The sequence below is a fragment of the Myxocyprinus asiaticus genome, chromosome 39, assembly GCF_019703515.2.
Source record: "Myxocyprinus asiaticus isolate MX2 ecotype Aquarium Trade chromosome 39, UBuf_Myxa_2, whole genome shotgun sequence".
In the NCBI taxonomy this organism is placed as follows: Eukaryota; Metazoa; Chordata; class Actinopteri; order Cypriniformes; family Catostomidae; genus Myxocyprinus; species Myxocyprinus asiaticus.
This window is the reverse complement of record NC_059382.1, coordinates 34,273,140-34,289,676: the sequence shown is the minus strand read 5'-3', so window position 1 is coordinate 34,289,676 and position 16,537 is coordinate 34,273,140. Positions and strand designations below refer to the sequence as shown.

Sequence of the window (16,537 nt, the reverse complement as noted above, 5' to 3'; positions counted from 1 at the left end):
CTAGGTGAAGCCTCGCTGCCCAAGGAAGTAACGTACGTACCTGAACTTTGGCCATACAATCTCCATCTCGCTGGACCAGCCGAGATTCTCCGTGTTCCACCGAACACGTTAACGGATCCAAAGGAGACCGCCGAGCAATTCGCATCTCACCCTTTTGCCTGCAGAAGTGAAAGAAGATTTCTCTTCCTCCTTCAAACAAGTCGACTTTGCTAATATCTCCGCCGCCGTACCGCCCGCCGAAAAAGCGAGGAAACAGCCTCCCGTCATCATCCGAGCTTCGAGGAACCAAGTCGGAGTCAAACGACAGACGAACGCACATTCTACCCATGTGCTCACACGACTCAAGTAAGAGGTTTACTTCTGGGCAGAGATGGATTATTATAGTATATTATAAGTTTATTGCTTGTACAGTTTACGGACCACCAAGTCTGCTCATCACTGCTAATAATACTCAATGTGTTACTTTAACTTTCTGTTACCACGAATGAGATTTGCTGTGTTGTCTTCCCACCACGTTGGGCTGTTTGAGCATTTCCGCCATCGTGGGTGAGACCGGCACACTGTGTTTATCCAATAAAGATCCAACGACCGAGGTGGACGGATTACGAGCCATTCACCACGTCTCTGAGTGATAAAACTAACGGTTGCCATCTCTCCCACAATCGCTAAACCGGCTTCGGTGCAGTCACCCTGTTGTCTCTCTCTTGTACTAACCCCTCACAAACATACCCGCACACACATCTGGCAAACAGATAACTTGCTGATAGAGCCCAGCTTTGTCCCAAAGTTATTGTGCCAGCGGAGACACGTGTTAAACGGGCAGACGCCATTAACCAGTCTCTCCACCCACATTCGCAGCCACATTCTCTGGCCGGAAACCTCGCGTGATGGGAAACCTCCTTCTCTCCTTACACACACACACACACACACACACACACACACACACACACACACACACACCTCTACCCCCCTCTCATGTTTTATAGGCTTATCTGTTACCATATCTAATCATGTTACTCTTTAGTTTGTAGTTGGAAGTCGGAAGTTTATCTACTGCATTAAATTGATTATTAATTCATATTACTGCATCAATAAACTGTTATACTTTAAAGAGAAGTGTTTTGGTATTGTTCTGCATACACCTGTGCCAAGGGCTGGCAGGGGATGTCAGTGCTCGGATTCAAGCCTTCATTGTTGCTCTTTCAAATATCGATGTTCTCTGGATGTCGACTTTCCTAAGAGAACAATCCTAATATTAAGACTGCTATACTGTCTGATTATTAGTCCCTGATTCCAGGGTGGTGCCCCAGCAATTTTAATTCTTATTAATATTTTATTGATTTTAATAATTGATTGTTATCTTTGATTATTGTTGATTTAAAGGATTAATAAGCTAATGTTGATTCTAATCAATGTTCTATTTATTTTAATAATTAATAATTATCTTTGATCATTAATAATTATTGCTAATAACCAAATCTGCTCCTGTACGAAGCCCCAACATTAATGGTTCCCCGTGTGAGGCGTTCTACGTACCAGTTTTGTCACAGTGTCTATGCATAAGAATCCAAAGTAATAACTTGAATCATTAGTTCAAAGTTTAGTTCTGTTTGACGATTGACTTCTCTCACGACTTGCGAAGCATAAGCCAGTGTGGTGTGAAAGTGCTCTTAGAGTGGATTAGTTGTTGGTAAGTTTACGATAGTCTGCTCCAAGCCTGCTGTTGATGTTATTTATGTCCTAACGCTTTTGCCTAGATGTTACAGAGAGGTGTCAGGTCACCTAATTAATGTCCACCAAGGAGAAGTCACAGTGAAATTTGCACATTGCATAAAAGTAACCCGTAATCCACATGTCGAAGCCTCTCACCTGTGCGTTCGTGTCAGCATTATAGCAACTGTAACACAACAAGCTATCAGAGCCACTGTGTCGCAAGCATTTTTACTGCCCCAGTAAAATGAGTCACCAATCACCCCACGTGGCTGGAGCTGAAGCTCCTCAGAGGTCAGATGACCCAGCACTGCAAGATGTGGTTGCCGCTATCCTCCGTCTCTCCGTAGAGGAGAGAGATAACCTCAATTGCTACAGTGTTAGTTGTTGTGATGAAGCATTGCAGGAACTAGTTGATTATGTCAATAACCCAGTCGGGAAGCCAGAGTGCACAATCCCGGACCTTGTGTGCCAAATTTTCCTCCATCACTGCAGAACCCAACTGCAAACTGCAGAGCACCAGGCCCAGCTCACCCAGCTGCAGAACAGCTACCAAGCGGTGCAGAGGGAAAATCTCAGCCTGTGCCAAGAAGTTAGGTGCACCCAAGCTGAGAGAGTCCGGGCACAGGAAGATAATGCCCAGATGCAGGAGGTAAATGAAACCCTGCACAGGAAGCTCAAAGCTGCTCAGCTAAGAGCAGAGTCAGATCAGGTAAGTGCATCTGCTGACCTGGCCACCCAGGAAATGCACAGCACCACATCTGACATCAAACAGAGCCCCCTCGTTAGCACAACCAGTAGAAACGTGCCCCTAGGAAATCCAGGGACACATGCTAGGAGCCGAGCTGCCACTAGTGGTATAGTCTCTGACTTCGTCCTCCTAGACACCTTTCAAGCTCGTCCAGCAGCCTGCTGGTTGGATGCAGGTTCCCCTCCTTCCTGTTGCCCCCTCAGTCCATTTTCAGTCACGATTTCTTGCTTATTGACCAGACTGATTCCACACCACTAAAGGGGGAAAATTACTTCCAAGCCCAGAGTGGTGTAAGTGGCTCGAGGGCCCCATTAGCCAGGCAGCTGTACGCAACATGGGGCACACCCCCATGCATCGACAGGACTCCATCTCCACCATGAAGGGGAAGAAGTCGTCCTCATCACTATAGCGATCTGTGTGACTGTAGTGTTTCAGATGACTTGGACGAACCATGGTCATACCGACACCAAGGTTTGGGCTCTCAACAACTCGAGTCCCTCGCAAGGGACATAGAACCCTTTGACCTGAGTAGTCAAGATTCAAACATCAATGGTTATCTCAGAGAAATTGAGCACTGCCTTGTTGACTTACCTCATGCTTCATCACGTGAAAAACTCAAGCTCATATGGAAGACTACGGTGAGGAGTGTCCATGTGTTCATGGAAACATTACCGACTGGTACCCGAGACCGCTACTAGATAGCTCTGTGTAAAGCCCTATGCGAGGAGTATTCGCCTTATACCAACGAAGCCTCTGCTACCCTAGGCACTTTCACCATCACGCAGAAGAGGCATGAGCCTCCGTGCTAGCATTACAGACGCCTGAGAACCGTGTACTTCCAAGGACGTAACGCATCAGGTCTGGAGGAGGAACAAGCTTTCAAGTCTCTCTTCCTTCACAACTTCCACAAGAGTGTGCAATATGACTTCACAATGCACTGCATAACGGGCAACCTTACCATGCAGGAAATCAGAAGGTACGCACAACTGGCTTGGCTCGAGGGCATGAAGGCGACACCAGAGTTCTGGGGATCCAAGCCTCAGAAAACGCCAACATAGCACTTGAAGGCAACGAGATGCCTCGCATTGAGAATGTTAGAACAGGACCTCAGGGGCGCCGACCACCTCGCCAGTAGGGTGGGCAAAAGAAACAGGGTGGTGACCAGACACACCCCCAGGATCATGCCGGGCCAAAACGGCAAAGCGCTCGCCAGCTGAATGGAAACCCAAACAAGAAGGTGAGTGGAAATACAAGGTTTCAAACCCCCCCAGAGGACAAGGTTTGAGACAGGAAATGGATGGTATAATCAGGAGATGCCTGATGGAGGCAGTAATGCAGCTTGATGTGCTCATCGTTCACCAGGGCTGCCGAACTCCTCAAAGGAACAAGGCGCTGACCCCCCGTCAGCATAACTAGGCTATGTACCCCCTCCCGTTTACGCCAATGTTTACTTTGGAGGTTGGGAAAGGGGAACAAGGGAGGCCAAGTTGCTCCCCAAAACAGTCACTCCTAACACACCACACCCTCCTTTTCTGACCTCCTTGGGCGATCTGGGCCGTAAGGGCAACGCCCAATGCATATACACATCAGTAGTGGTGGGGGGGTGCATCAGCTCCCACGCACTACTCGTCACTGGTTTCAAAATAAGTCTGATGGGTTCCAACACCTTCGCAAAGGTGGCTAGACCGCTCTCCCTCGGCAAACCTGACACACGTCACGATTCAGGTGACGGCGCGGCGACCGCTAGGGATGTTGTTCGATAACTCTTTTCATGAATTCGAATTGACACTGCCAGTGATAGGAGAATTACCTCCATCACTAGCCAGGGACAACAACCTGGAATGTGTCCTGTCCACTTTCCCGACCAAAATGATCACGGTGGTCTACCACGAAGCGCTACAAGGCAAACCAATCTGCAGTGCTACCCTGGGCACCAGAGGTGACATGGTCATATACATGGTCTTGTGACTCAACCTGGAAACACAACCCCTGGTGATAACAGAACCTGTTCCTCACCAGAGGAACTCTACATCCGTTTTATGGCTGAGGTCAATGAGCAGCTTGCCAAAGCATATGCTTTAACGACAGAGGATCAGAGAAACACGCTTCGGAAACTCTTTCATGATTTCCAGCCAATCTTCTCGACAGATTCCCATGACTGTGGGGTCACCGTCTTCCACTGATCTAAATGCGCCACCCACATTTGTACGCTAGTAAAAAATCCCCCTGGCTGCCTATGAGTCAATCCAAGGGATCCTTGATAAGCTTTTGCAAAAGCAAATCATTTGGGAATGCAACTCACACTACAACTCATCTATCTAACCAGTGTTAAAGCTGACCGGCAAGTGGCATCTCACCATTGACTATCGCCCTCTTTATAAGCAGGTACCACTTTCCCGCTGGCCCATGATCCATTTGGACCAAGAACTAGCCAAGGTCAAAGGGGCCCGCTTCTTCTCTACTGTGGACATGGCCAACGGCTTCTGGACAATGAGAATCGACCCAGCTGACCAGTAAAATCTGGCTTTCTCTTTTGGTAACCACCAGTACACCTGGAACTGTTGTCCATTCGGATATTCGAACTCCCCAGCCGAGTTCAATATCTTCCTCCATAAGGCCATGAGTGACGCCGCTGCCCATGGTAACCTCATCTAAATGGACGACACCCTCATGGGGAACCAGACCTTTGAGGAACACTTGACCAAGATCCGAGATGTACTTAATCAACTCTCCACCGCCAGTGGTGCCACACCAAGGTTGAGTACATGGGTCTAACAGTAAGTGCAGATGGCATCGAACCCCAAGCTGGGAGAGTTCAAGCCATCTATGACATCAAAGCTCTGACAGGTTTGTCAGAACTCAGAAGCTTCCTAGGTGTCTGCAACTACTCCCGACAGTTCATCTAAGACTATGCGGAGATAGCCAGACCCCTCACAGAACTACTCCGTAAAGACAAAACATTCAAGTGGGGAGAGCCCCAGGAACAGTCTTTCTGCCAGATGAAAGACAAGCTCAGCTCTGTGCGTCTGGCCTACCCAGACAAGGATAAAGAGTTCCACCTCGAGGCAAGCTTCTCGTCCCACTTTCACAGTGCCGTCCTGACACAGAAACAAGACACAGACAAACGTGTCGTCACCTACACGAGCCGACCTCTTAGTGTTGTTGAGATGAAGCTCTCTGCAAGAAGGCCCTCCTGGCCACCGTATGGGCTGTGGAACACTTCCATAGCTACACTGGGGGTCAGAAGACAGTCATTGAGACTTGTCACCAACATGTCACCTTCCTGAACAGCCAATGGCTGAGGGAGGGGCGGGAACCCAACAGCCACATGCACTTGGATGATGGCACTGCAAGTCTATGACATTGAGGTCAAGTATGCGCAGAACCATAAAATGACCTTGGGCCAGGGCCTGGCTGAATGACAACACTGTGACTGCGAATGGTAACTGATCCCAGAATCCTTTCTTGTCACCACGCCGCTGCTCCCATCAAATCATTGTTATTATGATGAGAATACTTGCGCAGTCCTCCCAAGGGTTTACCTGGACTCGGGCAGGAGCCGGTATTGTTTGGTTCAACCGCAACATCGACGAACCAAACAACTACCGACTGGGAAACAAATCAAGCCAGTATGCAGAGATTGTAGCAGTGCTCATCATGCTCCAGCAAGCCGCCAAGTTGACTGTTGAGCAGCTGACGATCTGTTCTGACTCAAACTATGTTCGTCATAGTGTTATCTCTCACTTTCCCACATGGAAAGAGAACGGCATGAGGAATGCGAGAAATAAGGAAGTCAAGCACTCTGAACTCTTCCTGACTTGCGACCAACTTGTGACCGACTTGGAAATGACACTGTACTGGAAAAAGTTCAAAGGTCATTCCCAACCCTCCGGTCCTGACAAAGACAGTAATGACAAAGCCAACCGCTTAGTCAAGCTAGGCACGGAACAGGGCAAGGCCTGGGAGCTCAGAGACAAGTGGCTTCCAATTACCTAAAAATGCACAGTAAATGCAATCACCCATCGGCAGGCAAAAGAAAGGCGAGAAGACCTGCAGACTTGCCCACAGACTCTGCACCCGGGACAGAGACCCAGCGATGATGGCCATTAGGCCTACTCCGCACCGCTCCACAGGAGTCACACCGTTTGAAATGATGACTGGAAGAGAAATGACCCTTCTGCTACACCTTCTGTACCGCCCCGAAAACGTCAGTGTTGCAACCGCCTGTACGGTGCACCAATACATGACGGACCTGTGTGACCATCTTCGGGCCACATTTGGCCCAGAAGAACTTGGAAGCCAGCATCAAGGGATCCAAAGTCTACTATGACAGGAAAGTGTCTTACTGCGAGTACCAAGTAGGTGACAAGGTACTTTATTTCAGGTTCACCAAACCGGCAGGAATCTCTAAAAAGTTTCTACCAAGTTGGTCGGGCCACTTTGAGATAGTGGAAAGCTCTCACCAGTAACGTACCGCATCAGGATCTCAAAACCAAGCCAAACATTGGCATACAAATGGGTCCATTCAAATCCAATTAAGCTCTTCAAGCCGTTTTCACGCCAAAGGGGAGAAGACACACCACAGCAGCACCATAAGGATAGCTGCATGCCTCAACCCATCCTGTCGGCATGCACTAACTCCTAGCACCACTCCACTTTCATACAGTAATCAAGGTTTGTTTCAGGATGAAAGTCTCGTGGATCTTTGACATTCTCCTCAGCCTACGAGTCGCCCTGTCCAGTGATGTGGTTGAGCCCGGCCCATTGACCAGCATCGTCCTACAAGGGACACCTGGCCTCTTCATCACCCATTGCAACCTGTACACCTAGAGAATCTACATAAGTTTAAATCCCTGGGATGTATACTGCAAAAAACTTCCGCCTACCCCCACGATTGACTGAAGGCAGGCTAAGCGGAATCCAAATGTTGTTCACACCCTTGAACAATTGCAGAAATTCCTAGTGACAAAAGAGGACCTCAGTGGCCAGACATAACCAAAATGATTTCACAGCGGCCTGATTGCCGCGGCATCAGCAATCGGGTCGCTGTTCTCCATTGGCCTCTCAGCTGCCAACTCTGTCAGCATCAGTGCGCTTCGAGTTCACCCATGTGCCTTTGATGAGGAAATGCCAGAAATCCAACAGAGACTCCTCCAACAAGAACAATTACAGGGCCAGGGTAAAACCCTTCAGCATACTGTAGTCACTGTAAATTTGCACTCTGCTCTTTTCAATAACACATTGCATGCTTTAGGGACTTCGTCAGAGGTTGTCAGAGAAGACATAACTTATGTGCGTATCAGAGATCTAATGCAGGACCTCATCAGGGAAATTAGCTCCTCAGTCAACAGTCTGAGTGGTGGAAGGATTCCAGCTTACCTGGTCTCCCTAGACCTTGTTGAACAAATCCTTAAATCTGCTACTACCTCCATTGTGCAACCTTCACAGATACACCTGGCATATAGCCTTGGCAGAGCAATTCCAATCTATGTAAATCCTCAGAACCTCGAAATTGGATTCATCCTCAGTCTATCATAGGCAGAATATATGACTTATGTGTATGACTTTCTTTCTTCTGCAGAACACAAAAAAAATATTCCATTCCATACAATGCAAGTAAATGGTGGCCAGAACTTTGAAGGTCCAAAAAGCATATAACAGCAGCATAAAATTAATCCATGTTTTATTGAACTTCAAAATTTTGGTCACCATTCACTTGCTTGTATAGACCTACAGAGCTAAGGTATTCTTCTAAAAATCTTCGTTTGTGTTCTGCAGAAGAAATAAGTCATAAACAACCCTGTCACATTTTTCACTGTCATTCTGTGACAGGTTGAGTTATTCACTACATTTATGAATATTATAACAAAAAGTATTGAACGGAAACCCTCTACGGACATGTTGGAAAAAAGATCGCCATTGGCTAGTACATTTTTGTTTTTATTCACCAGACTTTTGAGGACATGTAAGCATTATGCAACTGAAAACTAAAAAGATAATAAGCACATCGAAAAGGGGGCATCTACACATATCTAGGCTATAGTATTCATATATAAGACTTCACACAATATAGTATGCAGGATTGTATATTTTATTTAATATTTCACTTTTCATCATTTTAATCACATTTGAGCTTTTTTTTTAAATGTACAAATTTCACATTCTATCAGTTCATATGATGTCATGAAATTGCATTGGTATTAATGATACAAGCTGTTGTCACTATTTGAAATTTCATTAAAACAATTTTTAACAAAATATTCACAAGTTTGGAACCTAAAAATGAACATAGAATTAAACATATAACAGTTATTTAATAATTATATTATAAAAATAATCATTTAAGTGCTACTATATCAAAACTACTATGCTAAAAAAAAAAATGAACCAAAATAAGACTTGACCTTGTTTAATGCAATGTACAGTAAATGTAACTATGACATATCATAGCTAAACTAAAGCGATGGTGACAGCGCAATCACGATACCTAAGGACCCACTGCATCTAAATAAGGTCAATTTCCTTCAGAGTGCATGCTCACGAGACACAAAACGCAGTACAAAAACAGCTTCTTAATCGGCAGGTATTTATTCAGTAAAAAGATCTCGGTGCTTCACCACTACACAACTCAATCACTGGTTAGTGTAATCTGAATATTTAGCTAGAGGCTAAAAACAGACATATTTTAGTTGCGTAGCATGAAATTTAGTCGCATATGTGGGTGATTATCGATTTATTTTTTACACAAACCTATTGATTTGCTTCAAAAGACATTAATTGATTGACTGGAGTCATGTGGATTGCTTTTATGCTGCCTAAATATGCCTTTTACCTGAGTGACAGATATGCTGAGTTCAGTTACGAATGCTAACATGCGCTGATTGCATTACATTTAACCCTCTGGGGTCGACGGACGCGCCGGAGCGTCCTGCTGGATTTTTTGACAGAATGTATACTGACTAAAGTCCACATTGCATGTTGGTTTTCGGAGAGGTAACACACATTCACCTCAAAACACCACCAACACTCGCCTACCACGATGAGGACCCCTCGTGCTACCTTATCCCTAACTGAAGCATGTGTACCAAGACAAAGGACACTCATTGGATTTGTCCAAGCAACCACTTTGTTAGAGAGGCAACTAACAACTTTCCTCTAACCCATTTCCTCTAACGTTTTGGTCCTAGTATCCATTGTCAGGTTCTACTATGATTTTGTGTTATGACCAAAGAACAGCAAAGGCCCTGTTCGGCCCTTCAGTTGCTCTAAAGATGCTGGACAACAACCAACTCTTCAGACCAAAGGGGGGAATGTTGGGCCTCATGTGCTCAGATAGGAGACAAAGGTAGGCCTACACACAGTCATAAAGCCTGACTGAGGCCTGTAGGAACACTCAAAGCCTAATAACGCAGGAAACGGTGCCAAAATCAAACAAAGGGAGTCCAAACAGACTACAGATCCCATCAAGCCTTGCTCAATTTACACCTATGTGTGAAATTCTGAAGGATCGAACTCTCAACTCCTATTTGATGAAACGCACGACGGAACGCGTCCCTCAACCATGATGTTATCGAGAGTATAAAACCCCGGAGATTCCTCCTAAGCTTTGCTTCCAGCAACAGTATTCACCACGTCTAGTTGCAGCCCTGCTTCTCCCAGGTGTAGCCTCGCTGCCCAAGGAAGTAACGTACGTACCTGAACTTTGGCCATACAATCTCCATCTCGCTGGATGAGCCAAGATTCTCTGTGTTCCACAGAGCATGCTAACAGATCCAAAGGAGACTGCTGAGCAATCCACTCACCCATTTGCCTGCAGAAGTGAAGAAAGAAGATTTCTCTTCCTTCTTCAGCCGAGTTGACTTCGCTGATATCTCCGCCAACCCGCCGAGAATCAGCCACCGTACCACCCACCGACAGAGCGAGGAAACGGCTTCCTGTCATCACCCAAGCATTGAGGAACCGAGTCGGAGTCAAACGACGGAGGAACACACATTCTACCCACATCCTCATGCGACTTAAGAAGTTTACGTCTGGGCAGAGATAGATTATTATAGTGTTTTATTCTTGTATATCAAGGTTGCTTGTACAGTTTACGGACCACCGAATCCGCTCATTGCTGCTAATAATACTCAAGGTATTACTGTAATTTACTGTTACCACGAATGAGATTTGTACCACGTTGGGCTGTTTGTGCATTTCCGCCATTGTGGGTGAGACCGGCACACTGAGTTTATCCATTAAAGAACCAGCGACCGCAGCGGATGGATTACGAGCCATTCACCGCGTCTCTGAATGATAAAACTAACGGTTACCATCTCTACCACGATCACTAAACCGGCTTCAGTGCCATCACCCTGTTCTCTCTCGTACTAACCGCACACACATGACCCCTCACAAACATACCCGCACACACATTTGGCAAACAGATAACCTTCATTGTTCCTCTTTTGAATGTCGATATTCTCCTGACGTCGACTTTCCTAAGAGAACAGTCCTATATTGAGACTGCTTTACCATCTAGTTATTAGTCCCTGATTCCAGGGTGGTGCCCCAGCAATATTATTTCTTATTAATATTTTATTGATAATTGAGTTATCTTTGATGATTGTTGATTTGAAGGATTAATAAGCTAATGTTGATCCTAATCAATGTTCTGTTGATTTTAATAATTATCTTTGATAATTATTAATTATTGCTAATAACCAAACCCGCTCCTAAACGAAGCCCCAACAACTCTAATTTATTTTTAAATTGGTGTTCCATGTACAGCTTTAGAAACATCTCTCCAGTTAATAGTACTGAATTTTCAATGTCTAATTTATTTATTTTAATCGAATCGAGAATCAGATTGAATCTAATCGAGATCTTGTGAATCGAAATCGAATCGGGGCATCTGTGGTGATACCCAGCCCTAACCTACATTAAGCTTCTAGTTCACTCAGAGGCCGAGATATTTGACAAAACAGTGGGGAATGTGCAAGGGATCACAAAATAGACTGAATGCCTATGGACGAGCACGTGGCAAGTGCTCAGTTGCGTTAGAGCGCCACCTGCATTTCAGATCTTTATTTTGTGATGGAGGGTGATAGGATAATTTATTTTCCTAGGACTTGCTGCCATCTAGTGGAAATAACTATCACTTTAGCATGGACATAGAACAAACAGAGACTTGAATTACAGGCTTTCAAAGACAGGGTAAAAGAATGTGTTCAACGTAAGATTGGAAACATACAAACAACATTATAAACAAAATATTATTTATGTATTATTAGAACCTTTTTTTAATTTGGGGGATTTCTGTAAAATGAGACCAGTATTTTGCTTTTAGTCGACTGTATATGTGGAAGGTGAGCTTTTAAAATTGGGTTTGAAAAAAGCTTGAGGGGGTTAAAAAGTGGTTTGTGATTGTTTTCAGCTGTTGCAGAGCAGTTCACAATCATTAAGCCTTATTGGAAATTTATGACAAGCAATTACTAATGATCAACTGTTGATGTTGATATAGTGTTGAGGAAATATGACAATGTTTACTTTTAATTGTTTATATTGTAATATGTTGTAGATTATTGTAGGAGAGCACGTTTTATTTCCCTTATCTGTTTGAATGAGCAGCTGAAAACAGGGAAACACTTACATTTAAAAATAAGAGTCCCCTGTGTATTTTAGCATTTAAAATTAAAAGTTCCACGTTATGAATCAAATCTTTTTTTTTTTTTTCTTCTCCCTGGTTATTAGTATTGTGGTTGCACTATAAAGTGCATCTGGAATTTAATTAAATTTGGACTCTTGTAGCATCTGTCTGGCCCTCCACATCAAAGGATGGAAAGACTAAGAACATGTCGACCTCTAAATTGTATTTATTTATATAATGGTACATAAACCCATTTTAATGTGATATATTTGTGGAAAATACGTGAGTATTTTGAACTTTTTTTAGATTGTGATTTTAGTGGGTTTGTTTTGGTATGGGGATACAGTATTAATTTGATCTGTTCAGGTCTTGAAAATGGTCTTAAAAAGTCTTAAATCTGATTTTAAAAACTCTGCAGCAACCCTGATATTGCACAGGCACACTTCCTGTATACCCAGAGCAATTAATAAGAGACTAATTAATACAATTATTATGAATATTATTATTAATATGAGAATCAAGACTGTTGGGATGTGTTATGAAAAAAATACAATATATGGCATAGTGTGTTCATGGATATCAAGATAAATATTTTAGGTCAAAATTGATGCACTTCCTTATTCATACATATATCTTTTCACCATTTTAAACACCATTATGATACACTATATTGCCAAAAGTATTTGCTCACCCATCCAAATAATTGAATTCAGGTGTTCCAATCACTTCCATGGCCACAGGTGTATAAAATGAAGCACCTAGGCATGCAGACTGCTTCTACAAACATTTGTGAAAGAATGGGCCGCTCTCAGGAGCTCAATGAATTCCAGCGTGGTACTGTGATAGGATGCCACCTGTGCAACAAGTCCAGTCGTGAAATTTCCTCGCTACTAAATATTCCACAGTCAACTGTCAGTGGTATTATAACAAAGTGGAAGCGATTGGGAATGACAGCAACTCAGCCACGAAGTGGTAGGACACGTAAAATGACACAGCGGATGCTGAGGCGCATAGTGCGCAGAGGTCGCCAACTTTCTGCAGAGTCAATCGCTACAGACCTCCAAAGTTCATGTGGCCTTCAGATTAGCTCAAGAACAATGCGTAGAGAGCTTCATGGAATGGGTTTCCATGGCCGAGCAGCTGCATCCAAGCCATACATCACCAAGTGCAATGCAAAGCGTCGGATGCAGTGGTGTAAAGCACGCCGCCACTGGACTCTAGAGCAGCGGAGACGCGTTCTCTGGAGTGACGAATCACGCTTCTCCATCTGGCAATCTGATGGACGAGTCTGGGTTTGGCGGTTGCCTAGAGAACGGTACTTGTCTGACTGCATTGTGCCAACTGTGAAGTTTGGTGGAGGGGGGATTATGGTGTGGTGTTGTTTTTCAGGAGCTGGGCTTGGCCCCTTAGTTCCAGTGAAAGGAATTCTGAATGCTTCAGCATACCAAGAGATTTTGGACAATTCCATGCTCCCAACTTTGTGGGAACAGTTTGGGGATGGCCCCTTCCTGTTCCAACATGACTGCGCACCAGTGCACAAAGCAAGGTCCATAAAGACATGAATGAGCGAGTTTGGTGTGGAAGAACTTGACTGGCCTGCACAGAGTCCTGACCTCAACCCGATAGAGCACCTTTGGGATGAATTAAAGTGAAGACTGCGAGCCAGGCCTTCTCGTCCAACATCAGTGTCTGACCTCACAAATGCACTTCTGGAAGAATGGTCAAAAATTCCCATAAACACACTCCTAAACCTTGTGGAAAGCCTTTCCAGAAGAGTTGAAGCTGTTATAGGTGCAAAGGGTGGGCCGACATCATATTAAACCCTATGGATTAAGAATGGGATGTCACTTAAGTTCATATGCGTCTAAAGGCAGATGAGCGAATACTTTTGGCAATATAGTGTAGTAATTGCTGTTTAAAATAGTTAATAAGATGGAGTATAGCATGTTACACATCAGGACAACTTTGCAGAAGTAGTTTGTCAACTACCCAGATATTTAACAGAAATTTAATTAATCTTGGGCTTTAAATGTATAGTAAATATGGGTTTAGGCCACTGTGACTGAAAGTAAATGGGCTTTATTTATACAGTGTCTGTAGGCACCTCTGTGCATTTTTCTGCATTTTGGTCCACCTCTCTGCCAATGAAAGGAATGAATGAAAGCTTTGTTTGTTTTGGGTTCTGGTGGAACTATTAAGTGAGTTCACTGTTTATTTGACCCGTTTATCCCTACAGCTGCAGATCTGGGACACAGCCGGGCAGGAGAGGTTCCGCTCAATCACCCAGAGTTACTACCGTAGTGCCAACGCTCTCATACTCACCTATGACATCACCTGTAAGGATTCCTTCCGATGCCTTCCGGAGTGGTTGCGGGAGATTGAACAGTATGCCAACAACCAGGTGGTGACAATCTTAGTAGGTGAGTATTCAGAGTGTTATTTAAAAAAAAAAAAAAATTAAAGGGATTGTTCACCCAAAAATTTACATTTACTTAATTTCGTGCTATCTGAAATGTGTATGACTTTCTTTCTTCTGCAGAACACAAAAAAATATTTTTAGAAGAATTCCATACAATGCAAGTAAATGGTGGCCGGAACTTTGAAGGTCCAAAAAGCATATAACAGTAGCATAAAATTAATCCATGTTTTATTGAACTTCAAAATTTTGGTCACTATTCACTTGCTTGTATAGACCTACAGAGCTAAGGTATTCTTCTAAAAATCTTCGTTTGTGTTCTGCAGAAGAAATAAGTCATAAACAACCCTGTCACATTTTTCACTGTCATCCTGTGACAGGTTGAGTTATTCACTACATTTATGAATATTATAACAAAAAGCTTTGAACAGAAACCCTCTACGGACATGTTGGAGAAAAGATCGCCATTGGCTAGTACATTTTTGTTTTTATTCACCAGACTTTTGAGGACATGTAAGCATTATGCAACTGAAAACTAAAAAGATAATAAGCACATCGAAAAGGGGGCATCTTCACATATCTAGGCTATAGTATTCATATATAAGACTTCACACAATATAGTATGCAGGATTGTATTTTTTATTTAATATTTCACTTTTCATCATTTTAATCACTTTTTAGCTTTTTTTTTTAAATGTACAAATTTCACATTCTATCAGTTCATATGATGTCATGAAATTGCATTGTTATTAATGATACAAGCTGTTGTCACTATTTGAAATTTCATTAAAACAATTTCTAACAAAATATTCACAAGTTTGGAACCTAAAAATGAACATAGAATTAAACATATAACAGTTATTTAATAATTATATTATAAAAATAATAATTTAAGTGCTACTATATCAAAACTACTATGCTAAAAAAAAAAAAATGAACCAAAATAAGACGACCTTGTTTAATGCAATGTACAGTAAATGTAACTATGACATATCATAGCTAAAGCGATGGTGACAGCACAATCACGATACCTAAGGACCCACTGCATCTAAATAAGGTCAATTTCCTTCAGAGTGCATGCTCATGAGATACAAAACGCAGTACAAAAACTGCACTGATTCCAGCTTCTTAATCGGCAGGTATTTATTCAGTAAAAAGATCTTGGTGCTTCGCCACTACACAACTCAATCACTGGTTAGTGTAATCTGAATATTTAGCTAGAGGCTAAAAACAGACATATTTTAGTTGCATAGCATGAAATTTAGTCACATATGCGGGTGATTATCGATTTATTTTTTACACAAACCTATTGATTTGCTTCAAAAGACATTCATTGATTGACTGGAGTCGTGTGGATTGCTTTTATGCTGCCTAAATACGCCTTTTACATGAGTGACAGATGTGCTGAGTTCAGTTACGTATGCTAACATGCGCTGATTGCATTACATTTAACCCTCTGGATTTGTTCCGCATAACAGCGGAAACAACTTAAAATACTCCGTCATTTTTGGGCAATACAGATAAGTGTAAGACATCATTAGAAACCATAAAGGCTCTACTTTTATTTGTGTACACTCACAATAACAACAAAACCTTGTGCTTTTGTAAAATAAAGAAAATAAACAGGGTGCGCTTTCAGCTGTCTCTGTCTCCGCGAGCATCTTTCTGAAACACGTCACAAAAATGAAGTGAAACTCCACGAATACTTATCACACAAACATGAAACGTGTAAAGAAAGCTTAAAATGTCTATTTTTAAATAAAACAATTCAAATTTAAAACAAATATTCTCCTGCAATGTAATCCGTATGAAACAATGCGATGTACAGTTTCTCCTGGCTCAGCTCATTATCTCTAATGTGATCACACCCACCAGCAGAGCGTGCTATTCATAAAGTAATGTGCTGAGGTGATCAATGCAAATGGTAAACGCCCCCAACAGTGCCTTAAAAAACATCAAGTTCATCATCAGATTCATTCACTTTCCTGCGCATTTGGAAGATGGCACGCTACATAGGTGAGGAAGCTCTACA

At 43.1% G+C, this 16,537-nt stretch overlaps 1 protein-coding gene across 1 annotated transcript in view; it reads left to right on the top strand.

Annotated features, from left to right (window-relative positions):
- Nucleotides 1-16,537, top strand: part of rab30 (RAB30, member RAS oncogene family) — a 72,825-nt gene that overhangs the window by 26,384 nt on the left and 29,904 nt on the right. The window contains exon 4 of the mRNA XM_051679656.1: nucleotides 14,326-14,509. Within this exon, the coding sequence (XP_051535616.1) occupies nucleotides 14,326-14,509 (184 nt within the window). The remainder of the gene's footprint in view (nucleotides 1-14,325; nucleotides 14,510-16,537) is intronic.